The 27,342-nt window shown below is 38.3% G+C and overlaps 2 protein-coding genes across 3 annotated transcripts in view; one reads left to right on the plus strand and one right to left on the minus strand.

Moving 5' to 3' along the window:
- Window positions 1-2,908: 2,908 nt before the first annotated feature.
- Window positions 2,909-27,342, minus strand: part of LOC137279082 (uncharacterized) — an 82,405-nt gene continuing 57,971 nt past the window's right edge. Inside the window, exon 9 of the mRNA XM_067811559.1 lies at window positions 2,909-2,919. The gene's annotated coding sequence lies outside the window, so the exon portion shown is untranslated. The remainder of the gene's footprint in view (window positions 2,920-27,342) is intronic.
- LOC137278577 (tubulin polyglutamylase ttll6-like) overlaps window positions 10,146-27,342 on the plus strand; it is a 44,284-nt gene continuing 27,087 nt past the window's right edge. For both annotated transcript variants that reach the window (XM_067811033.1, XM_067811034.1), the window contains exons 1-4: window positions 10,146-10,265; window positions 16,930-17,086; window positions 20,658-20,909; window positions 21,446-21,590. In XM_067811033.1, coding sequence (XP_067667134.1) covers window positions 20,684-20,909; window positions 21,446-21,590 — 371 coding nt within the window. In that variant the 5' untranslated portion in view covers window positions 10,146-10,265; window positions 16,930-17,086; window positions 20,658-20,683. The remainder of the gene's footprint in view (window positions 10,266-16,929; window positions 17,087-20,657; window positions 20,910-21,445; window positions 21,591-27,342) is intronic.

Genomic DNA, 27,342 nt, shown 5'->3' on the forward strand with positions numbered 1-27,342 from the left:
GTTCATGTTCCAAACTGTGTTGCTCTGATCAAGTACTACCATTCTTTGTCGCAGTATGCTATTGTAGAGGATAGTCATCTTTCCAGAGTACTGATTTCAAATCTGCCTGGCAAGATCCGGACTAGTCACTTTATCGAACTCAAACGATATGTTGTTTATCTCACAACTACCCTCATTACTGTTTGGTATACGCACGACCTTGCTGTAGTCATTGAGTTCGTATTCCAACCTGTCAATGCGGCTTGGTAAAACGGTGCATGCCCAGTTAGTAACTCAAAGTCTAGTGGGATACAAAACCTGTTCCCATACGCTTCATAAATTGCTTGTTCACTAACCGATATTTGGGCTAACTCTTCTACCGCGAAAATGTACCCGATACGTAACCTACTCGATGTTTTGTGACCGAGTCCCTGATACATACCATTATTGTGTTCACTCTTACTTTTCCATAGGTCTGTGTAACAGTAATACATATCGCTATCGTCTATATTAAGCACCACGTTACCACTAGTTTTTATGGTGGTCTTATTGACTATAGCACAACCTGCATTATTCACGAGCTCACGTATGTCATTTTCTGAAGTCAACGTGATGTTAAACGCCAGTCTATAATGGCTTTCTCACCCGAATTTGGGAATCTAACCACAAGTAATTGGCTCAGGTCTATCTTGCTGGGATTATTTGTAATAGTAACCGACTGATGCACGGCTTTAGCGCCTAGTGGTTCTCTTAATCTTCGGAAAGGATTTAGCTTTCTACCATATGACATTATTATATATTTATATTAATATAATATAATTTCAAAAATATGGACGATTTTGAGCTGGATGATGTAAGATCTACTATCCCTCCGGATGTTGATTAAAATGAAGATACTTCGTTTATTGAGTAGCCAAACAACAGTAGACGATTATTATGATGAATTAAAAAATGATAAAAACTGCCTTGCGCCTCAGGATCGAGACTATTCTAATTTTACCATAGATGATAGGGGCATTCTACGTCTTAAGGACAACCCAGAGATTGACATCATTAACAGACGCACTAGAAAACCACTCGCCTTATCAACTCTAGCCAGTCGACATGGAACCAGTTTTATCCGCGATAAACTAAACATGCAGGATTATGGTGGTGCAAAACCTAAGATGGCGGAAACCACCATACCCCCGAAGGTTGTTCAAGATCTGCAAACTGCAAGATCCGAACTGAGTAGAAGTGGTGACATAACACAACGTGCTACAGAAGCGTCTGACAGTATCGAAAATCTGTTGAGTAGTTACTGGCATAAACCATTACCGGGATTTGAATTTCCAATGAGGATATTGTATGGTGTAGACAAAGCCGTGAAACACGTACGCGGAGAACTCGTGAACACCATGGGGAAACTGAACGAACTCGATGAGCACATCGCTAGTGAAAAAGCCAAACTCAGGGAGACAGAAGACGATGATATGAAGCGCCGTATCACGGAACGAATTAGTAATTTAGAAGATGAGAGACGTACCCGATTAGAATCTGCTTACTCGAATCGTGAACAGCTGCGATCCCAGATCAAGCGCATTCGGGAAACAATCGATAGATTACTAAACGAGGATACAACGTTTGCCGACAGGATCCAAATATTGTTCCGAGAGCAAGGTGTTACCATTACTAGCATTCTGACGGCATTGGGTTTCATCATATCAACTATTGTAGTATCTGTTACTGATCAGCCGCATATTGCAAATTCATACAATCATCTCTCCATTCATTGCCCGACACACCAAAGTCCGGCCTAAGTATACCTCGTCTCACTAAATCATCACTGGCATCTTTCACTGGTTTTGGTCCATATTTGGTAGGTTTAGGAACAATGTCATCTAATGCATGGACAAAATTTTCCGTACTAAACATTTTTCGTTTCATAAAGTTTGTTAGTAAATCTTTTTTAAATGCTTGTACCGAGAGCCCATCACTGTAAGGAATTCCTAAACCATGATTTAGAAATGGTAAACGCCCATCGGTCTTAGGGTCAATTCCGAATTCATTACAAATCCTTTCGTAAGCCCGTCTACCATCTGGGTTGTTCGTTACATTCCATGCCCTGTCCTGTGGAAGTGGAGCGCTGATCTCTTTGAGGATACGCCTGATCTGGTAGTATACGTGAAACGTGAAAACTGATTTACTCAAGACATCACGCCTGGTGTCTGTCAATGTCAGACCGCACCCAGTCGTAGCGCACCATATCGCAAAATTGAGATGGTTCTGCCAAAACTGCATCGGGTCAATGAACCACGCGTGGACAGATTTCGCATCAATGACTAATAACTTATACTTTCCAAACACATCTACAAACTGGGTTTTGAAATACAAACCAACCACATCAGCTAAGAATTTCATGTTTGTGAAGTCCGAGGCATTTATATTATCGTGTTTGGGGGACACCCGTGGCGAGCCACCTCCTCGTGGTGGGTGCTGGGTAACGCTAAGAGCTCGCCGACACCCCCGTAGTGGACCCGGGGGATATTTGGTCCACCAACCTGTTTGCCGTGGGTTGTGGCCCTGTGTCGGTGGAGGAAGGGATCCTGGTGGTTGAGGGCAATAGGGGCTCGCAACCGTGTTCCTGTTGCTCAATACACCACTCTGGCCCTGACTTCGCCTAGACGGGTGGTCGAATAGGCTCGGTTCGACCAATCGGCTGGTCATGCCAAGCCCTGTGCATGGAGTATTATTATATTTATCAATGCACACATATCATTTGGACTTGGCTTTATTGTCTGAAACATTTTTGATTTTGAAATATGTTGTTCTGAACTTTGCCGAGAGTCCTATGCCAGAAGGCGGTGGCTCATGGTCCCATCTGCTGGAATTATTACTCTTTTAATTCTTCTGCTGGAGTATATCATCCTGGTATCCTTGGTGCTGCAAGCTGGAGGCCAGCTTGCTTTAGCATTGTCCTTGTGATACTCTGTGGTGGGTGGGGAGATCGGATGATGAACCATATTACCTTAACCATGGCTTACGAAATACCACTGAAAAAGACAAAACGTCCACTTGTACTGACCCAGTTGATACTGACCACAGACTGTCTGCATCGATTGAATATTGGCCGCGTTTCATTGTGATTGAGACTCCTGACAAGACACCGTTAAAACTGAATCCCTTTGCTGTGTCCAAGGGCATTCAAGGTATTGCTGGGGAGGTGAAAAACATTAGACGCTTGCGTTCAGGTGCCCTGCTAGTTGAATGCGGGAAAAAGCAGCAAGCAGCGAACCTGATGAACATTAAATCTTTCGTGGGCATTCCAGTCACGGTCTCTGCTCACAAGACCTTGAACACGAGTAAAGGTATTGTGAGAGATCGTGATCGATTGTTTGATGATATGTCGGACCTTGATATAGTGTCAGAAATGAAGGATCAAGGTGTCCTTTATGTCAAGCGCTTTTCAACTCGGAAAAACAATGAAATCATCAAAACGAACACGTATCTGTTTTACTTCTTCATGTCCAAATGCTCCCAAATCAGTGAAAGCAGGCTACTGTAACATTCCAGTTGATACCTACATCCCCAACCCGCTAAAACGTTTGAAATGCCAGAAATATGGACGCGGTGTAAATACTTGCACATTGTCTGTTGTGTGTGGTCACTGTGGTGAAAAGACACACACAATAGAAGATTGTGACAGTGATTATAAAAAATGCACCAATAGCTCAGGCGACCATTCTTCATTTTCAAATCAGTGTCCTATTTGGAAAGAGCAAATGGAGATCAATAAAATAAAATTTACTCAAAATATCTCTTTTTCCGAGGCCAAAAAAACTGGTAAAGAGATCTGATCTTCCAGAAAGTTATGCTACAGTAGCAAAACATCATCGGGGTCTAGCTCTAAAACAACATCAACCACAAGCTGCCAAACTACCCTGACTTTGGTAAATTGCGATTCTCCACAGCTTTTGTACCCTGCTATATCATCGCAGACTGAGGAATCACTTCCTAGTACCTCAAAGTCTTCTTCTGATCACAAATCATCATCTCAGTCACACTCAAAGTCTCAATCGACAGCTGATAGTCAACAAACGGTGAAAAGTAAACCGAAGCCAAGACCTGATGCTTTAAAACAACAAAGTGGCAGAGCTTCTAAAGGGTCACAAAACAAAATTCAATTGTGCTATCAATACGGGTCTCTTGAAGACATGGACGTTTCTGAAAACCCAAGTAGCTATAAATAAATTACATGAAATAAAACCGTATGATGGTTACACCTACTTGGGCTGTCAGTCCACATTTGAAGAGGTTATTTTACGACGATGTCGTATTGACCACACAAGGTATACACATAAATATATGCTTAAAAGTGAGGATCCTCCGTTTTGTATTCCTTGTGATGAAAGAATCACAGTCAAGCATATCCTGCTTGACTGTGTTGAGTATTCCATCACAAGGGATCAGTATTTGAATTCCCATACAATGAAGGATCTTTTTAATAACACAAATTCTCATTTAATCATTGCAATTTTAAAAGAATTAGATTTATTAACTGAACTGTAAATAGATAAGTATCTTACTACTGGAAGTTTAAATTCGTAGCTGTGCTTATTGGTGGTTGTATCCTCGAAGGGGGTTGAAGTATTGTAAAATTATTGTTTTCATGAGAGGGTACGTAAGTCCACAAACATTCAAAGTAAATTCTACATTTCCAGGTTTTTAATCGTAGAATAAGTGTCTTTTATCGTATGGCTAGATTTCCCAAATTGCTGACGGCTGAGGGGATGATGTGTAAATCCAGCTAGGGTCCATGCAGGTAGCAAAAGTACTGTACGTCCCCATGGTCCCTAGTATGGTGATCTACCTTCAGTTGTTAGCAATCTATAGCCCAGTTTTATATTGTATTGTCCTGTATAGATCGACTGTTTTAGGTATAGTTACTAGTTTTACATTCTTTTCTGTGATACTCTAGTTGTTTTACTGTCCTTTGTCGACAGATTTTATAATACTCATATATTCCATTTCAATGTTACGTTCCCGTCACGATACGGCTGAAATATTGCCGATGTGACCTTAAATGTTCCTTTTGGAGTTCTTTGGTTCACCATATTCCGGGACATCGTTATCACAGAATGGTCCGTTAAGTGCATATGAGTAACTCCAGCGCCCATTATGATGTGACCATTCTGAGATGATATAACCCAGTCCAGGATATGACCAGATTCATGGGTGGCACTGCCCACAAACAGAGATGGGCCATGACTTGTCAATAACTTAATAAACGTCTTAGTTCCACCGCAATTTTTGTCCTCAAAATTCACTTGAAAATCGCCCAAGATTACAGTGTTCCTATTTACAGTATTATCAAGTAGGGTTTGTTGTTCTATGCTGGCGGAGGTCTGTACACATAAATAACCTTGGTACATGTTATTTGGGACCTCACACTGAATGTTAGCATCTCAAAAGAGATGTACATTGAATTATACTAACAAACAGTAACAGGTTCAACATTTAATGAATTATTGTGACCGCAATACCACCACCTGCCACATGTCAGCAAGGAGCATGAAATCATTGGTATGTTGGAGATACCATTTCCCTGATCTTAGCTTCATGTCAGCCACTCTCTGCTACGTTACAGTGCCAACACTGTTTTCAAGTATCACTTCAAAACATTTAAAGGGCCTTATTTCTAGAGGACTGTGTATTCCACAAACATACCTTTAGAAAAGGTTGTACATCAACGATTAGTCTCCGAATATATATCGTTTTGATAGTAACAAACAAACCCATTTAACTGAAAAGGAGACCCAGGGAGACCAGCGCTTAAAAACATGAACCTGGGGAAATCTAAACTTGCTTCATTTAAAGCTTTAGCATTGCAGAGAATGCTTGACAATAGGGAAAATAGTGTGGTTCAGGGACTGTGACACAGACTACAAAGGTTGGCGCTTCTTCAGAAGCATTGTTTTTTGTGAATAACCGGCAGATATTTTAGCAAGAAAGTCAAATGCGCCATTTAATACTATATTGTATCTTTCTTTTGTGTAACAAAACAGTCATTATACACGTATTGATTAAAAAGGCCGAGTGTAAGGCCATACTGGTTTTTGGACTGAGATACCACCGAATGGATAGGTGAAGTAGGGCAGAGGAGCTTGAGGTTGTCTTAGTTCTCTCTGAATTACATATGAGCGCAATTGTTTTACCTATGTAAACATAGCTTAACCCATTCGAACAGGCATGGTAACCACACATTTATATTCCACAGTTTATATAAATAGTAAATAGTCTTTGGAAAGCATTATCTGTACAAACAATACTACTGGCTTTCCAGAGATACCTTACATGAGCTAAAACACCTGATTCATAAAAATGACTGTAGTTTATCTGTCATGGCAGATTGACTAAAGTAATATGGTTTCTTGCTAGTACATTATGGCCCGCTTCTCTTTGCCTGACATTAGGACATGGCGTGTGTACATCAACAAAAACAATCATTATCATCTCCTGGTAAAATGAACATTTACATGAAAACACGCCCAGGTATGCTTGTATAACCAACCGTTAACAGAATAGTTTTCGCGTACCTTCGTAAATAAAAACAAAACTGTAGAAATATATCCATATCATGGATATAAAAACGACTAGCATAACTTCATAAACCGAGGTTCACCCAAGGCATTAGATTGTGTCCGAGCTGATGTATCTCCAAAAAAATAAGAAATCAATCAAAGAATCATCTTTTATAGATTGATTAATTGCCTCATCCTATCATAAAATATGCCCCACGGAGCACCTAATTATCTTTCTCGGCTAGGGCGTCTGCGGGGGACCGTAGAAAATAATGTTACAACATTGACAATCCGAACTCTGCTCACCACTGATTTTATCTCGCTCCAAACATTACCAAATTAATATTTCACGCAACTGGGGAGAACATTTTCTGTAGATGTTAATTCACAATGCCAGTCACGCCAAGCCCAACTTCCACTCGTCATTGCTCTGGTATCTATGTAAATAAATAGATGAGCCGCTCTCGTGTTCTTGTATTACGCAAGAACCTGACAGTCTGACAACTTCATTGAACTTGTGTTATTTAAAGGACACTCAGTCAAATCAATCACAGAATTCGAAGACGCATTACTTCCTTTGATTTCCAAAACTGCCGTCAAATATTTCTTCCATCTTTAGTAGGATCTGACAGAGTGAAAATGAGGTAAGTGATCACAATTAAGGTAACTGTGTAAAACATGCATTGAAAGTTTGAAAGCATATCACGAAGGGAAATAATTTATCATTTAAGTGTGTAGGTACTGGATTGCCGATTTGATTCGATACAGTCTATACAAGCAGGTGCACAACCTGCAATACAATGTGTACCGGCCTCCTCTCCTCACATGCAATAACATCTGGATAAATTCCTTCACGTAATATGGCGCTTATCAAGGAATGGTTTTCATCTCTGCGTCCACTCAAAAAGAGATGTGTGCGCACTGTTCAGTTGTGTGCTCATGAACTGTCAAGTGATATCGAAGTGGTACATGATGTTGACTAGTCGAGATTCGTATTCGGAGCGCTTCTGTAACTTGAACCCACGATGGTCAGATCCTGACACGACCAAGGGAAGCAATTCAGCACTATGAATTATGGTACTTCCCGTATTTACATCAATCATTAAGTTAGATTGTCACGGCGCAGAGATGCTGATTTTCTGTTAGCCGTGGCATGACGTACGTGTGGTTTAGGTTGAAATTAACGTATTTGCCACAATGTTAGATAATGATGAACTGTCCTTCACTATATCAGGTGAGTGAACTTCATGCCTTCAAAAATATGAGTAAGTATAGTTATGCGCAGAGTCCACGTGCCACTAAGTTGTTTCTCAATTGAAACAGAAAACGAACTTGTGAATTCCACAAGATACCTTTAACGCATAATATCGCTGTAGCCGTAAATATGGTTGGTCAAATCACTATCAGCCATTTAATTATTAGTAGTACATACCTGAATGTTCCAATAGTGTAACAATTCCGGATTCCAGACTACTACAATCGTATGATGTAACAACACAGTTCCCGAGATTATTCAGAAACGGAAAGTGTCAATCAGTTTCTTGTTAATTTGTGAGTACGTGTCCCTTACACAGAGTAACAAGAGGGTATTTAAGGTAAAATCGTATGTCAATAGTGTAATAGTCAGTATCGCCAAATGTCTCGGGTGGCAAAGTGTGCAAGGTGTGAGCTGACTCTTCAACAAGAAGTGCAAAATCTATCAAAACCGGCATTTTTATTTGGTCCCCAGTGATGCCGGTACAGACAGTGTACACTTAATGTGGGGTTAATCAAATGTCAACGATAACAGAAACATGTGTAATAAATGTCAGTCTTTATGACATTTATCAGTTGAGTTGATAGTCACCTGCAGTGTTGTGGAACTGCATCAGTTGTGTTATCTATGCTAATGATACTACCTGTGTCATGCGTCTTTATGATCCCGACCTTTGGTTTCGAGAGATCGTCCGAGTTTGCACGATGTCCAATTGTGTAATTGTTTTGCGTTTTCGAACTCACTCACTCACTTTATGTGTTTTCGACTCAGAAATGTGTTCTAATGCGAAAATGAAGCATCCGGTTATGCGCTTTAGCTATTTCATCACCACATTTGCATTAACATGTTAGCGTGGTTTCTAATCATTTTGATAAATTCCTGAGTAAAGTTCTCTTGAGTCATTTAGAAGTCGGTATTCTAATATACGACAAAATGTTATGGAAGTTCTTTTTTATTGTTTTCACAACGTTTCTGGGTTATTCCTCGCCCTTTCGTCAGACATCCGCAATGAATAGCCCAGAAACGTTGTGAAAACAATCAGAAAGATGTTGACATCCATGACATTTTGTCGTATATTGCTGGGTAAAGCTTTCATCGTCATCTCATTTGGAAGGGAAATAATGCATGATTTGGGCAAGGTGGTTGAAACGTCGTAAAATTACTTTTCCTGGTCACAATATACTTTTGTCAAATACTAGTAGTTATTTCAAGAGTTGCTTTTTGCATGCTAATAATTTGGAGTGAGCGTGGTTTCATGTCGCTTTTAGCAATATTGCAGCAATATCGCGGCTTGGGACACCAGAAATGGGCTTCACAAATCGTACCCATGTGGGGAATCGAATCCGGGTCTTTGGCGTGACAAGCAAACGCTTTAACCACTAGGCTATCCCAGCGTCCCATTAATAATTTGGAAGGTACAGAAATGCAATAATGTTGTACGTGAGGAAGTTTTCAAACTGCATTGTTTGTATTCCCGAATTACCTTCCCGTAAAGAGAGTGGGCGTGTTTGGTCCTTTCCCCCAAAGTATTTTGGATTTGCCTTGAATTTCTGTCCCGTTTACGAACATTCATACTTTTTAAAGATAACTGTTTGTAAAGTGGATACAGGATGTGAATATGCAGGCCAGGAGAGAAGAATATAAAACATGCAGGATTGTCCACTGCCCTGAAAATCCACAAAATGCATTTATTATTATTATATGTTTTAATAAATAAATTGAGTTCAAATATGCGCAGATCTCAATACAATGAACTTCAACGCACCTTTGAGGTCTTAGCCCTCCACTCGTCCTAACATCTCAATAAATAAGTGCGAACTATTTTATCTTTCACTGAGGTACAATGTTTGACGAAACGTAGATAAAAAAATATGTTCGATCAGGAGACCACATTCTAACTACATTTCTCTCCTCAGTTGAAGCTACCATTATACATTTGAATGCTGTTAATGATTTTTCAAACTTCGAGTTCTTGTTAATTGTTCGCAATTTCATAAAACGTTTGCAACCTAATGCCAGAGACCACATGTAGTACATGGTCTCTACTACTACTACGACGCTCACTGACACTGCAATGACAAACTGCCTTCAGTGTGCCAGTGAATGTAACGGGTTGCCTCCCTTGGTAGAACAAGACGCGAGTAGATCTCGTCACCTAGCAACAATCGCACTGACTAGAGAAATAGTTCCAGTGCCAATTAGGAATAATAATGGCAACGGCACAATGACATTATGATTCGTGTTATTATAACAAAGGTATGTTTTTTTTTTATGCCACATGACTGAATATAGATTATGTGTTTTCCGATAGTTTAAGTTAAATATTGGCGTAATGATATTGTTTACAAAGTGTCAAGAAACATTCGCCATGTTTAAACAATATGGCGGACAGGGACAATCCAATCGTGAAACATACCACAATTTGCATGCATGCGGAGACAAAGTTGGAATATGAACCCATTCGAAGAAAGGTAAACTTATTGCCACATTGGAAGTATTGTCGTGATCACCCGTGTGTATAAACGGTGAATGGTTTAGTGCTCTGTTATCATTTTCAGTAAGATCAAAACAGACTTAGAATAATCTGTTGATAGTATACAGCTGCAAGGAGGCGTTTATGAATGTGCGTTATTTGACTGAATTATGTTGGGTAAGTGACAAAGCGTTTGTAAATAAAATACGTGTTACATGTTCGTTAATGCCAGCGGTGCAATGAGTTATTACCTTCTAGTCTATGTTTGTCCATTTTAGAAGCCACAGTTTCTTCTTTCCCTGCTTTATAAGTTTTGACAGGTTGTTTTACTGATAAATGGCAAACTATTACAAAGTTATCAGTCGTTTCAATATATAAGTCGGATTTTTAAGTGAAAGTAGTTGATGTCTTTAGTAAACGTAATAATGAAGAAATGTTCTGAGGAACTTATGATAGAATTCTTCATTTTGTTTGCCCCCATTGATAAGGCGACGTTTAAATGGCGTAAGTATGAGGTTAGGTTTTGGTTAGGCGTGAACATTTTTTATGGAGGTTTCAAATATGCTGATTCTTATGACATTATAATTATGGTTTGTTTTCAAATGAAAATCTATTAAATGTGTGGCAGCTCTGAGTAATGCAGACAAATGCAAATGTGGCACTAGAAATAAAAGGCATTAATGATTGAGAACACTGTTTATGGCTATGAGTGAGTGAGTCTTATGCTGCTTTTAGCAATATCCCATCAAAATCATGACAGAGGACGTCCAAGATACGACCATTGGGCTACCCCACTGCCCCTTATGGCCATGAAACAAAAACTGATAGTAATTAGATGTGTTAAATAGAGGCTGTTATCAAACATTAATTTAAATGTACTATTGCTGGTACTAAATTTTGTGGACTGAGGCTATATGAGGATATAACTCATAAGCATCCAGAAACCAAAACCGTGACTACCTGCACTGCATCATACCAAAATATATATGCACGTACAGTTGTAATATTTTCCTGAAAAAGAGCATATATTGTAAGCATGCCGAGAAATTGATATTTTACACTCTGTAATCATGGATGTGTGAATGCAATTCTATTTTTCTTATTCTCTAGTGTGACATCCTCTGTTATGTGTATATCTCCTATAACAGGCCCCCCTAAGTAATTGAAGGAATTACAGCAAATTTGAAGGAAATGCATCTCAAATGTAAACAAAAGCAGCCCACTCGCGAAACAATTGCAGCGATATCGGTAGTTTAGCGGTAATAACAGAAATACATCGGCCCTATCAGAAGCAATGTCGGTAATACTGGAAACACGATCGGCCATCTTCGGAGATTTTTCGGTCCCGAGCGGAAACTCACACAGCAAAACATGGCGTCGTTGGAAGAAGCACCCGTCTCGGTGAGATTTGTTTTTAGTTTCTACTATTACATTTTTATACTTATCCATCTTTGACCACCCGTGTTGAATGCGTTTAGGCATGAGGTGTTGTCGGGGCAATAGCTTATGTTTTTAGGAAAAGATAGTCACTCTAGGAGAGCGTCACAAGTCATGCCCCTGTAGTTTGTTTACATCTGAACATCGAGGTCGTGCCGATGATTACGAACATGCGCCAGATATAACATCATTTTTTTTGTAAAATGTGTTTAAATTTGTCAATTGCACTTCGTAGCAAGAAAAATTATGGCTCATAAACTTCTTCATGGCGCACGTTCATGATGTTCGTAATCATCGGCACGACTTCGATGTTCAGATGTAAACATTCTCCAGGGGCATGACTTGTGACACTCTTCTGCAGTGACAATCTTTTCCTAAAAACATAAACTATTGCCCCGACCCGACAACACCTCATACCTAAACGCATTCAACACGGGTGGTCAAAGATGGATAAGTATAAAAATGTAATAGTAGAAACTAAAAACAAATCTCACCGAGACGGGTGCTTCTTCCAACGACGCCATGTTTTGCTGTGTGAGTTTCCGCTCGGGACCAAAAAATCTCCGAAGATGGCCGATCGTGTTTCCAGTATTACCGACATTGCTTCTGATAGGGCCGATGTATTTCTGTTATTACCGCTAAACTACCGATATCGCTGCAATTGTTTCGCGAGTGGGCTGCTTTTGTTTACATTTGAGATGCATTTCCTTCAAATTTGCTGTAATTCCTTCAATTACTTAGGGGGGCCTGTATAAGAGTAATTTTAAGATTTAACAACCTTTTAACCAATGATAGAAGCATCTTGTAGTGTAAGTAGTGCATGGAAGCCATTTGCATCTTGCACAGAGGAAGACACCATGATTATTGTCCAGCTTGTTCACAGCTCATTCGGGACAAGTTGTTTATGATGAAAAAGTAAAAGAAGATTATTTCATTGAGGAATACGCAATACCATTTAGAAAATGGTCATATCTGACAAATGTTATGTTTGAAATTTCACTTTCTCAGTAAAGCACAAATTCTAGTACTTTTTATCATTGTTTATTGGGTTGAGTCCCATCAGGGATTTGAACCCACATCCTCAACGTCAGGCACCTAACCTGCTCAGCCACCATTGCTTCCTCATGAAGTGGAAGTTAAATGGGGCGAAACATTTCCCCATTAAGTACTGTTTCCAGTCATGGTGTACAAGAGTTATCAGTCCAAATTTCCAATGTTTTAACACATATATCAAGGTGGTATCTCTACTCCCCTGCATGAAGGGATGCAGCTGGTTAACATGTCAGTTATATCACATAATGCAATACATCAGGTGTTCTTAACTGTCAGGATCTGGGCAATTATGGAATCATACAGCCCTCGGTGACTGTCATGTCTGTATTTACAACCGTTAAATCCAGGCAACAGCATGTTGATTGCCAATGAGAAGTTCTGATAAGCCTCTGTGCTAATATCATCTATCAAGGGATTGGCACCATAGTGATGCAGTACTATCAATGTGTGAATGGTTCGTGTCCACAAAATCAGTTAGTCAGAGTTAATTTGAGCATTTAGTACTTGTCTTTTCCTGCAAACAGCATTGCTTTCATTTTATCTCATTTTCTTGATGTAAAATATGTTGATGTATTCTTCAGAAATGTAGCACAGATAGATGGTGTTTTTGTATATTCATGAAGTTGTGTGGATTAGGGATTAGTGATGATTAGATGCCATATTATTATTCACATGATCAACTGCCATCAGAGAAGAATAGAGTAATTATTTTTTAACATACCTGTGACCTTTAGAGCAGAACTAGGTACTGGTAGTTTTTGAAAGGAAGTGAAATACAGATTTTTAAATTATTTACCTTTGTAATTGTCTTTCCAAAGGCAGGCATTCTAAAGCTTGATCTATTGTAAATGTAATGCAATTATGAAGATATATTTGTGCCATTTGTCTTTTGGAACTTGAAGACAAATAGAAACTCATTTTTCCCAGTTCTAACTTGAATAATGATAACAAAGACATGATATAGACATTGCAGAGGTTCTCGAATTTTTTAGGTTAAATTGTATCAGTGATTTAAAATACGGGGATCCTTTTTGCCTATATGCTTTAATGTTATGGTTTTGTCAAGGACTTGGAGAATTTCATGCCTGAAATTGGACGCTTCCTGTTCCTAAGAACAGAATGGCCTCAATCGATACCTCACATTGTCACTCCACCTTTAAATATGACTACAGGAAATACTCTTATATGTTCTCCATTTGCTCATGTTTTAAAGGTAATGTTTTCCAGATGAATGCTTAACATGAAAGTAAAAGTGTGCATGAGTTTACGGTACATGTTTTCTACTTTTTTCATGTTTCCAGTCATGTCCTATAACCAAATTCTTGGCTCTTGACTGAAGAAAGCCAAACCAATGCATTGGGATATAATTGGGACAGGGTGGGCAAGCTGTCTAAGGTGCCAGGCCATGAATATGGCGGCCACATGAATATGTACGAACACTGAGTTCCAGGTACAACAGTGTGCAGTAAACTTGGACAAAGTAGTGTGTCCCAGTCCACCCAGGTGTGAATCGGTACCTTGTAAGGTGGGAAAGCCGCAACAACTTGATGCGCCTAGGGCTGCAAGAGTTTTATGGTCCCCAGTGCGTTGAGATTGATAACAGAATGAGCTGTTGAAATTGACATCCAATGATTGAGGGGGAAAATCAGCACCATATGCATGTACTAATTGCATGGATATGTGCACAATATAAATATCCTAAAATAATATCAATACCGTCACTATGATAATACCTAGTCACATCTAAACCTCCTCAAGTCTTGTAAATTACTCTGCCATGAAAACATTAACAGAGAAGCAAGTTTACAATGATTTACAAACATGTTCTGTTAATCATTCTTGCATGACACAAGAAGCAGAGCTGGACAACACAACAATGCATCACCAACCACATTTATTACCTTATACCACAAAGTTATCAAAATAATAAAGTGTGTGATCTTATTCATGAGATAATCATAGTATTGACAGATGGAATGCTATCATGTTAATAATCAACTATTTTGTCAGCTATTATCTGTAATCATGTTAATGTTTATTGATTTACCACATTTATTTGAAGCTCTGCGTCAATCTGCTCACATTTAATGATTATTTAATCTCCTACAAGTCTGAGACAATACCATGGGCTGTGATTTCGAGACTTACAGCATGGGAGGTATATTAATTATTGACCTGCTGCTCAGTGTTGTGTGGTGTGCTCTCTTTAACAAATTTCAAGGCTGAGGTTATTGTTTAAGTTCTTCATTATAGCACGTATAAACAGGTGAGACCATGGATACTTTATGGTACTCTCCTGTACAGAGTATGAAAGACTTTATGTCTTTAGTGATCCGTGATTTCTACCATATTTGTGACCGTGTAACTATGTCATGGCTTAAAATGTGTTGTTGGATCATGTGTCAGTGCTTTGAGATCTAACTTTAGGAAGTACAGCTTGTCAAGTATTAAACTTCTCTTTTATCTGTGTGACATGTTCCAGTATGTTGAAATTGTTTTGTTTAATTCAACTTCCAGTCCTTCTTTAAACTATTTGATGAACTTGATTAAGAAACATATCAAATGAAATATTTTTTTTTTTTAATTCAAAGGAACTTATCAATTTCCTATCTGTTCTTTCAACTTAGATAAATACAAGAACATTTTAATGAATATCATATTTGACTGATGTTTGTTTAAATAGGAACAATGAAATGTGACTGTGAGGCTTTATTACCTTTCCGAAAAATTTAAATTAGGGTTCAGTTCACAGGATTTAGACATCATGTTTAGCATTTGACAATGACTATGTTTCGTTCCCCTTATATTTTTCTCAGTTAAGCACTAACTTGTTGTGTATGTGAATTTTCTGTTACTTGGGAACAAACATGTGTGCAGGTCATAGATGATAAGATAGGATATTTAAGGATATTTATATAGCGCACATCCACGCACTAGTGCATGCTCAAGGCGCTGGTATTTTTCCCTCGATCACTAGATGTCAATCTCAACAGCAAATCGTATTTTAATCTCAACTCCATGGGGATCATACAACTCTCGCTGCCAATTGGTGCATTGAGTTTATTGAGGCTCTCTCATCCTAACGAGGTACCCATTCACAGCTGGGTGGAAGTGGGACACATAGTCACAGTACTTTGTCCGAGTTCACTGCACGTTACTGTACCCACAACCAGGTGTTTGCATGTATTCATGTGGCCACCACCTGGTCACATACCAATGGATTCGCGGGTTCTTTTAAGTGCACAGGGTTGTGTACTGTACACTAGGGGTTGTGACAATACTGAAAGAGTCTGCACTAAAAGTTGACTCCAAGGTTTTTACACCTGTGCACATTTGTTTATATATTTTGTGAAATGACAGTTCACCCTTAAACGAGTAGAATCAACAAAGTGAACATGTGCAATACCTTGAATGAACTGTGCAAGGTGTGACAAATCATGTAACTGGGCTGTGTGAAATGTGCTAGACTCCTTGCATGGAACATTGGGTAGAAGAATGTCTTCCTAGTTTTAAAGCAGACTTTCTAAAAGCAATGAGCAATATTGTAGCAAAGAGTATAATTTAGGGTCCCTGATCATATTCAGTGCTAAGGCACATCACTGTTATCATAATGCGGGTTGTCAGTGGTTACTTAGTCATAGGACAATGGAAGTGCATATCACAATGTTCATGATATCAGTCACTTGGTTGTCTAACATAGAATTTGCATGCTGTCTTCATGTCACTGGACCATGGCTGAGTGCCAAGTATAACACAAGCACATCAAGTACCCATCAGTCATCAATGTATGATGGCGATCTGTAAATAGTCCTGGGCCAGACAATGTGATTTGATGGACATAGAGTCCCAGTACTTGATATAGTAGTATTAAGAATAACCATAGTAAAGCTGTGTTCATAATGTTGAACTTCTGCATTCAAGTTTTCAGTCTTAAATGTTATACAAAACTTGCTCAGTGTATTATATGTCCAATTGGTATCTTAAAGTGATTGTGCCAGTGAAAGAAGTTTACATTAATAAAATAGTCTTCAATAATTCATGGTCAAAGGTATTTTTGATAACTCCAGTCCTGTCCTGCTGGAAGGGTTGTCATGTGTATTTGTGCAGGATATCAACGTGATCAACACGCTCCATCTACTTTCATGCATTATATAATCTTTCTTCTGTTTCAGATCTCCAACATGGTTTAAAACATCAATTATAAACTAAGAAAGTTATAACTAGGTGAAAATATTGAGGATTTTCTTGTGGAATACACATCAGCTCTACTAGATGCATCCATGTGGATACTGACTGCTGCCTTGTTGGGAACTGTACCATGTCCATAGGGTGAGTATTGTATCCATGTTGTCTTCATTGATTATAGAAGGGTATATTGTGGATACTGACAACTGCCTTGTTGGCAACTGTATTCTGCCCATAGAGTGAGTACCGGTATCTATGTGGTCTTTGTTGGTTATTGCATGGTATGTTGTAGGTACTGACTGCTGCCTTGTTGGCAACTTATAATGCTAAAATTGTCCATAGGGTGAGTACCTGTATATATGTTGTCTTAATTGCAGGGTATATTGTAGATACTGACAACTGCCTTGTTGGCAACTTATAATACTTTGTCCGTAGGGTGAGTACCGGTATCTCTGTTGTCTTAATTGTTTTTTGTAGGGTATATTGTAGACACTGACAACTGCCTTGTTGGCAACTTATAATACTTTGTCCATAGGGTGAGTACCTGTATCTATGTGGTCTTCATTGGTTAGAGCTGGGTATATTGTAAATACTAACAACTGCGTTGTTGGCAACTATACTTTGTCCATAGGGTGAGTACCGGTATCTATGTGGTCTTCATTGGTTAGAGCAGGATATATTGTAGATACTGACAACTGTCTTGTTAGCAACTATACTTTGTCCATAGGGTGAGTACCGGTATCTCTGTTGTCTTAATTGTTTTTTGTAGGGTATATTGTAGACACTGACAACTGCCTTGTTGGCATCTTATAATACTTTGTCCATAGGGTGAGTACCGGTATCTATGTGGTCTTCATTGGTTAGAGCAGGATATATTGTAGATACTGACAACTGCCTTGTTGGAGTGTCAATTGGGTGAGTGAGGCTTGCAACATTGCCAGGGTATATACTGATGTTGTGTTATTATGTGAATATATTTTCAAGTATAGTCCTTTCAAAGTGAGATTTTCCCCTTGTAAAGTATTTCAAATGTGTTCAGTTTTGTCTCCTGAGATCTGCTTGATCCTTGTCAAGGCTTCAGGTCTTGACTGCAACTATACAACATTGCCTAGCAATAATATACATACCTCCAGTTCTACTTGGAGAGTGTTTAGTATTAATAATACTTGTTGAGGTGCAAGAATCGATCTGATTTAATTAAAGTCAATTGCAAGAAGGACTGAGGTGTAAGATTCACAGTATTTACTGGAGAATTGTATCAGGGACAAATAATGGATTTCCACTGCTATGTATAAATCACACTTACCCTAGCAGATAAGGCCATGTTGGCTGGACTGTTGGTCATGCCTGTTTAACACCAGGTATTGTGTACAAGTACTATAATATTGTAGCTGATATGGCCACTTTGATTTGTATTGAAGGCAAGATATGAAAGACTGTATGAAACCCTGAAAAGGTCAAATTGGTAACAATGGAAGTCTCAGTATGGTTTAATTTCAAACTTGGCAATGCCCTTTATGGATATTGTCGAATGACCATTATTTTGTGGTCATGATGAGTACCTATGGAGGATTTACTGTTTAAGTACACAGTTGGTCCTTGTTTGTAGCCAGGATCTATCACATTTCTTTGTGACTGGGCAGTACGATACAATTGCTACCATATTGACAGGCTAGGTGATTTCATGCTGACAACATGATAAACTCACACATATTATCTAGCTTTGAAGGAATCAATAAACATTCTTTTGAGTACTTTCTTGTTTACAGCATACTTGAATATTATTTTTATAGGTACCAGGTAAAACTACATAAACTAACAGTGTTGATAAAGGCAACTGTGTTAGCATTGAAGGTAATTACTAAAACAATCAGTACATCTTAGTGGTTTTAATACCAGCTATCACCTGTGTGTATTTGATTAAACAAATCACGCAATACTGAAAGTAATCTGATCAAGGTGAGTGTTTCCATTCAGCTGATGTGGAGACATGCCATTCAGTCAGCCATGTTTAAATATACCAAGTGCTGACGTGAAGGTCAGATGTGTCTGTACAATGCTTATCAAGCTGGGAACTTTAATTAGATTTTCAAACATGGTATTGATAAGAATGTTATTATCATGATTGATAATGAACTTTAATTCATTACATTGTTTGAAAGAAGGCTTGGGAAATATCAGGACTATCTTGAATTTGATGTTGATCATTTTTGTTATAAACATGACGTTGAAATGTAATGTCCATGTAACACTTGAAATGTCAATCAAATCTTATACTTTGCCTACTTGGATTGATGATGAACATGATAAAAGTAAGCATAGACAGTTAGACTAGCTGCATCGGGATCAGTCTTAAAAACGAACAGTGACACAGACCATTATAGATACATTGCCCCCAAAATAATGATGAATGAATAGTCAATGTCTTAGCAAATATTTTTGTTGTACATTTATCATTGTCATGGAAGAACACTGATACTGATTGTAATATTTTACTTTCACATTAAATTAAGGAATCAGAGACAAAAGAATATATATCTGGCAAACAGGCTGAAGTTAAATTTTCCAACATCTGCATTACTGCTTTCCTCAAGCATTAAGATGCTTGGCTGTGAAAAGGTGGATATGTGTCTCATTAAACCAAACTCACCAAGTGAGGATTGTGAGTGTAATAACTGTACAAAAGCATCAACATCAACATTTGTAGATGAGAAATGTATGTGTATTGCCCACTGTTGTAGCATATGGCCCTTTACGTGCATGATGGAGGGCATGTGGTACTGATCACTGTCGGTCTTTCCTTACATGAATGTTTCTTCTTAGTGTGAATATTTCATGATCTAATTACTCTCAGAAGCTGTTTACCATGTTGGTAATGGACACAGTGACATTTAAAAACAAATTAGCAGTTGTTCACGTTGATCCAGTACATCTGTAATCAGTTTGAATTAATTCTTCTCTGTATGTACATGGGACAGCCATTCCACACAGGACACAGTATGTAGTACTTGTATTTGGAACACTGTGAAAGGGGTGTGGAACATGCTGATGGTTTAAGATGTTTTAAGAGACTGAATAATTGATGCGTTGAGACGTAATCTGGAAGGCCAGGGTGAAGGTTTGATTTACACCTCCGGCAACTTGTCAGTATGGTTGTTGATTTGTAATTAATTATATGCTTTGTGATAAGACGGGGTAAATGTCACTCAGTATGTTCTGAGAAATCTTTTATGACACTGACAGACATCAATGAACAGTGATTATCATATCTCAGTTATTTGTGGCAAGGTGGGCTAATGTTAAAAGAATACATCAAATGTATGAGTTCTAATGGTTATTGAAGAGCTAGAGTATTAGATTTGGTTGTTGTGATAGTGATTGTTTTTCTCAATCCAGTGTGCCATGTAAGGTAGTGTCTTTTGCTGAATCCATTTTGTGGTATGTGATTGAAATGATAGGATGTGCCTACTTTGCACATTTCAGTGGTCAGTACACGGTTGTAATGTTAGCTTGGGTCTTTAGTTGAATCCATTGGGTGGTATATGGTTGTATTGATAGGTTGTGCCTGTTTTGCAGAATGCAGTGGTCAGTGATAGGTTTTGCTGAATCCCTTTGGTGGTATGTGGCTGGAGTAACAGGTTCTGTCAGTTTTGCCAGAATCTAGAGGTCGGTCTAAGGTTGTGATGATGGTTAACATAATGTGTCTGTTTTATAGAATCCAGTGGGCGGTATAAGGTTGCAATGAACCGGAGTGATAGGGATGGTGACCCAGACCAGTTGGCAGATGATCTGGAGGATGACCTTGTCATCAGCAGCAGTGACAGCAGCAGCTCCGAGTCAGAGGCCAGTGATACTGAAGACAATGTTGACTCAGGATTTGGTGGCACCAGTGGCCAAGAGCTGACCCTAGTTGATGATGACTCACCTCTTTTGATCCACCAGGAGCTTGATGGGGAAGCAGACCAGGGTATGTGCTGCCTTGAATAGTCTCGGAACTTACAAGGGTTACAAATAAAAGGAATCTTGCAACATTTTAGTATTGGGATATGGTGACTATTTCTGGATTATGACACTGACCCACTGACAGCCACTTAGGTTGTTGAACATTGGTTCCTTTCAGAAAGTTCTGTTGAACCTTATATATATGGTAGTACTAAGGCTGCTTAGTAGGACATTATCTATGTTTGGCAAGCAAAGGGTGGAGATGAACAAGGTACTGGTAGGTAGCATGAACAAAGGTGGTTAAATATGCTGTTGAGAAATGGCAGCCAAAAATGTTGTGTATGATTATAAAAACCTTAAATGTTTAATTCAGGAAAGTGAACATGATATTTTTATCATTAGATCTACTATTGGATGATTTCACTGCAGTGCATTTCTTCATTTCCAGTACATAGGCAATTGATTAATTTTCATTTCTTTTGAGAGACATTATGTGTGAAACAGTCCAGAAAAACCCTGATCAGTAAGGTTAGTTTTAATTCCTATTTTATCTTCACACAGATGTGGGATATGAGTATGAAGGTGAGGGTGAAGGCGAAGGTGAAGGTGAAGGCGAGGGAAGGGAGAGTGTTGTGGAAACCACCCTTGATATCACCTCCAAGAAGGATATTCAGGATAAAAAGAAGAAGAAGAAAAAGAAGAAACGGTAAGCAATTTGTTCCAAAACCTTAGAGTTTTGTTCTTAGCCCAAATTTACATTTGGGCATTATGTCAGTTTTAGTATATAGCCAAGTACAAGCTGATCATACTTCCACATATTACAAGACAGTTGTTTCTGACCAGAAGATAAAGTCGGGGACTGGGTAAAACATTACCGGTATATTCTTCTCCATGACTGGCTGACTGGGTAGTCTTCGGGGAGGTAGTCATAACCCAGTTCATAATTACATTGCTTCAGTGGTAACCTTGACTGAGTAGGGACAGGTTACAGTGGAAGGTACCTGGCACGCTGCTCCTGGGTCAGGCTAGCAGTCAATACTTGTTCTAGGTCCCTGAATAATCAGGCATTTGGTAACACTTTGCCAGAGTTTTCCACTAAATATATACAAAATAGATACTGTTGTCTTTTTACATTTTGTCACAATTGTTACACTCAGTTGCTCTTTATGGCAAGTCTTGCTGTTACCATGGTGACATGTTTCAGTGAAACCCTTGCTTGTTATGTTTAATGTTGTTCCTGTTAATGTATGGAATTTACATTACCTTGATATGGCACTGTAGATAAGTGGCTGCTGTCAGATATACTACTGTCTTTCCCCGTGTGTATATGTATAGTCATCATCTTGCTGTGTAGAAAAGTCACAGATTACAGGATGTGTTGATGACACTCAATCTGTTAACTTCACTATTAGCAATTTGGGTGACCATAACTGCGTTCATAACTGACTTACTGTTGCCAACTTGGTCCAGTTTTGATATTGAGAGTGAGAAAGATCTTTCACTGTCATCATAAGGACTGATTGTTCTATGTATAGGCGGTAAGTTTCATTTAAGACAAACCATACTAACACAAAACCATACATTCCACCTCCAAGAATATACCAATTCTTGTTTGTCACATTCCATCCATCAACCACACACTTCTGCATTATCATCCACTCAAAAATTGTGCCTTTTAGTATATGTTGTAAGGTTTCTGATCTGAATTTGAGCTTCTCTAGTTAGGCGGCCATCTGTGTATTTCATTATTTCTGCTATGGAATTTGATGTTGGTGCTACTACCCAGCAGAAACTTTCATAGGAGTTGAAAAAATGTTGTCAGCTGCTGTAGGTTATCTTTAGGCTGGTGGGACCACTACAGTCCTGGCATGTAGCACTGCTACTTTAACTATAGGGGTGGTGTGTTTACCTCAAACAAGCTACTTTGACATAGTGTCTACTTGCAAAGTAGAGACTCTGAACCACTTATGTTCTGACTAGGCCATGTATACAGAGTTTATAACACGTAGAGGCTTGAAGCACATCCAGGGTCAAGTCCAGTTTGACTTTACAGTATGAGAATCTCCTTGAACACGACAACATGTGTCATATATATATACCCCATTTAATCAGGGCAATAAAGTCATGACTTTGACAGTTGCCTCAATGTTACAGGCATGCATAGTGTTAAATATTATTACATGTGGATTATTCAGTGTTGTAATGTTAACATATGGTTAGGCCAAATTTCTGTGTCAATAGAAGTGTTGCCATGTTCCTATGGTGCCATATGATACCAGTTTGACATCAATAACCTTTCATCAGCCCGGTTTAAGCCGTGACAGTACCGAATTTATATATCGTGTGTGCAGTACAGTTACAATGAGTCTCCCCTTGCTACAGCAGTCACGTTACTGGTATGCTGGAGTATATGGAACATAATCCCTCCACTTAGTCTGGGTTTCTTTACACCTAACACTCGGAATGTTTCAGGCATTGTTGAAGGTCACTGTTGCAGAAAGCATTAACTGTATAAGCAATCTGCCTGGTGGTTGTGACAGTGGTAAAATATCCATTCTGTTATGATGGTTCAAGATGGCTTGAATCTTGAAATTGGGGGATGACATGGTAGTATTATTGGAATTGGCTGTTTTTCCTTGTTTTATCTGAATTACAAAATTTTCATTTTCATAAATTTATATATCTAGTATCATACATTAAATATTCTTTTTGTTATTGATGAATGTAGTGAAGTCTAATTTATATAAATCTTACAAGTATCTTTCAAAGCCGAATATCATCTTAACATAACACATGTAATAGCTAGTGTGGACTGGTAGAAATCTAATCTCTTTATGGCCAAAATCAGAAAATGTAATATCCCATAGCAAGAAAAATGTTTTCCCCAAGTTTGGTAAACTCCCCAATCCATTATGCAAGATGTCTGGTCCTACCCTTTAAAATCAATGTAATATTTGACTTCATGTTTGGTTTTCTTTGACTCTGGCGTCAAGGTATAAAACAAATATTGTTGATGACCATTCACTATGTTTGTCTTCTGTCAGTCATATGTTGTTGCCGTCTGCCAACATTGAAGCTAATAACAGATAGATGAATTACATGTCAAGATTGGTCTTCAGTTTCGCCGCGATACAATAAATGCTTTGCCCCCCACCAACTGATTTGCCAGCTGAGATGAGTTTCAGTATTGATTTACTGTATATTGTACGTGTTGTGTTGATAGCCAGGTAGTTTCAAGTGGGGTATGGCTCAGATATGACATGATTGATTAAACAAGGTGGTGATGGTATTAGTTGGGATCTGTTGCATGTTTGGAATAGGTCTGGTTGTATGAATGTCGACAGGAAGGAAACTATGGTATAGAAGTTTCGTAAGGGATGCCCGGTTAACTTCTTAACCCATTACATCTGAAATATGTAGTAGACCAAAGGTTAAATGATGTAAAATTAGTGATTAAGAGACAATAATGTAATACAGACAACAATTAAAATATAAATTAATGCCCTTTGATTAGCTCATGAAATAGCTATATTTCAAATAATATCAAAATGAAGGTCAAAAGAAAATATTTGGAGTTATTAATCAAACATGTCAAATGATGAATTTACTTATTATTTTACATTTACAGATTGTCAGGTAAAGTCATCATATATTAATCAAGTTATGTGAAATAGATATACATTTATATTGCTAAACAAATATTTGACATAAACTGGGGAACGAACTGAAGTAAATGAACTGGTTGACACCCAGAAGTAATTCTAACCATGTGTTTGATTTCTGTACAAAACACATCAACATCATTAACGTGAGAATATATAATTAATTAGATTGTAATGACATTTTTTGTTGTCTTTTATGTGGTTTTCCTGTTAATGCATGAGGAGTCCCCCACCTACCTGAAACATGAGATGATATCTAGGAGATTGTATGTTTAGCCTGTACTTTGTACCGGTATGTTGGCTTAGTGACTTTGGCAAAGCAAGTTGTTTCTCAGAGCTCCTTACAAATGTAAGACATTAACTCTCTGGTGATGTTTTGGTTTATATAAGGGTATAGGTTTTTGATATACCAGTCTACTTTTGAAAGGGATCATTTGATGCACAAAATGATACAAACTGATTCTCAACTGTGTTATGTTCATGCTGGAATAATCTGACATAAGGCCAAATAAAAAGAATGTTGTGGTTCTGATTACACATCTCTTAACATTTAGGGTAGGTAGGTAGGTAGAATTTAATTTTTTTCTTTTTACATTTTCTTTTTACGGGTAAATTGTTGATTCAATGAAGCTTTAAGCCATCATGTCAACTCTCTTTATCAGAATGGCCATTGTACGTTGGTGCCGGGAAAAAACAATGGTACCAGCTTATTTTATTCATTTCATACGCTTTATGAAAAAAATGGTTGGCACCAGAATTCAAGGGTTGGCGGGGTAATCACTTTATAAAAAGTAGGATCAGCACCAGAATTCAAGGGTTGGTGGGGTAATCGGAACCACAATATTTTTTTGACTCTGCTTATATATATATGTCACAGATCACAGGCTGATGTTCACGATACTTGCAGTGGGATAGTGTAGTGTAATGTAGTGGTTAAAGCAATCACTTATCACATCAAAAGCCTGGATTCGTTTCTCCATATGGTTACAAAGTGTGAAGCTCATTTCTGGTGTCCCCTGCCCTGATATTGCTTGAAATTATTGCTTAAGAGCGGCATAAAATAAACTCACTTGTTTATTCAACATGAAAAGTCTGGAATGGAATTTTGTTAATGTATTTCCTCAATTTCAAAATACAGTCAGACCTCGTTTATCCGAACTCTTTGGTTTTTTATTGAATTGCTCGGATATACGAATCATTCAGATGCCTGAATCAGGACCTAGGTGGTCGGCTGAACGTGAAAACAAAACACCATTGAAGCATAACTACATTGTACACTGACCATCCATAATGCTTGCCACAAATTCACAACAGGGGTGTCATCATGCTCAATATAGTCCAAGAAATGTTTCTCCACTTGTTTCCTATAATGTAACTTAAAAGTCTGGATGATTCCTGCACATCCATGGGTTGGATGTGTGCAGTTGTGTTCGGTGGCAGGAAATGGACAGTAACATTAGTCAGTTTAAGATTCTTGCAGTTGTGACTCGCCACATTGTCAAGAAGCAGTATCACCCGCCTTCCACGTGATCTCATCTGTCGGTCAAAAAACAGCAGCCAATCACGAAAGATATTTGCTGTCATCCACGTCTTAGAGTTGTTTCTGTATGCTTACCCAATCAATGATTCGACTCAGTGTCAACTCAGTGTCAAACTTTAATTGAGTCTTTGAAGGGCATTTAGAAGTGAAATGCATAAGAATGAAGATTTTATGGATATCAACTTCTTTATATGCTTACTCCTTCATCAGGTAAGCATTAACTCTGAAACGTTGTGTTCTCATATAAAGAAGTTGATATCCATAAAATCTTCATTCTTAAACTTTAATTGTTTCTTCACAAATCAACCTACACGCCTGGTGACAAATACTTGTCTTCAATAAACAATAAACAATAAACTAGCTAGACACACAATAAATTGGCAAGCGGTAGACATGATAGACTTTGTGTTTTGATATCTCGCCGACAACAGAGGTAAAAGGAGTGATCACTGTTAGTAAGCGGGAAACATCCGACATCTTGCCGATGTCAGCTTTGGTGTTCGGATATACATGGCAAATTTGTACACATTATGATGTTTCATTAGCAAAATTGACCATTTGGATACGGAAACCAAACATTTGGATATGCGAGGTAAACTGTCTCTAGAAAAATTCGTTTTTTGTGAAGAATGTTCGAAAACCAAGATATTTGGATATCTGAAGTTCGGATATACGAGGTCTGACTGTACTGTATACATATTACATAGGCATCAAAGTCAAAGGTGTGAAATGTCACAGATTGATTAAGAAACTGAAGATTAATAGAGGTCCTGCTTCAAAATTATTACACTGGCCAATCTCAAGGTTGGCAGACCCTCCTCTCTCTACCCTGTCTAAGCTGTCCTTCAACCACACTTCACTTACTACACTGCAAAAGATTGGTTTAATCAAGTGTGTGTTAATGGTAATCACAGAACTAGAGTAAGTCTAAATTTCATTCCCGGAATCTCAACTTTTAATTAACACAGAGTATTTTCATAGCAAGGTAAAAAACAATTGAGCTGATAAGTTATCTGTCTTGGTGCACAGAAACATGGAGATTAAAAAATAGGCTGAATAATTCATGAGGTTTCAGTGGTTGCTGTGGTGAATCTGAGTTAGTGACAATGGGTGGTATACATGTCAATGTTCTCAGTTAGTTGAATTGTTCATATAACATATATACACCAGTATACAATTTGAGAATTTTTTTTATTTTCATATGTGTATTCATATTACAGAATTTGTGATTTGTTTATAAATCATTCTGAGGCAAG

Source organism: Haliotis asinina, chromosome 3 (genome assembly GCF_037392515.1).
Source record: "Haliotis asinina isolate JCU_RB_2024 chromosome 3, JCU_Hal_asi_v2, whole genome shotgun sequence".
NCBI classification, from domain to species: domain Eukaryota; kingdom Metazoa; phylum Mollusca; class Gastropoda; order Lepetellida; family Haliotidae; genus Haliotis; species Haliotis asinina.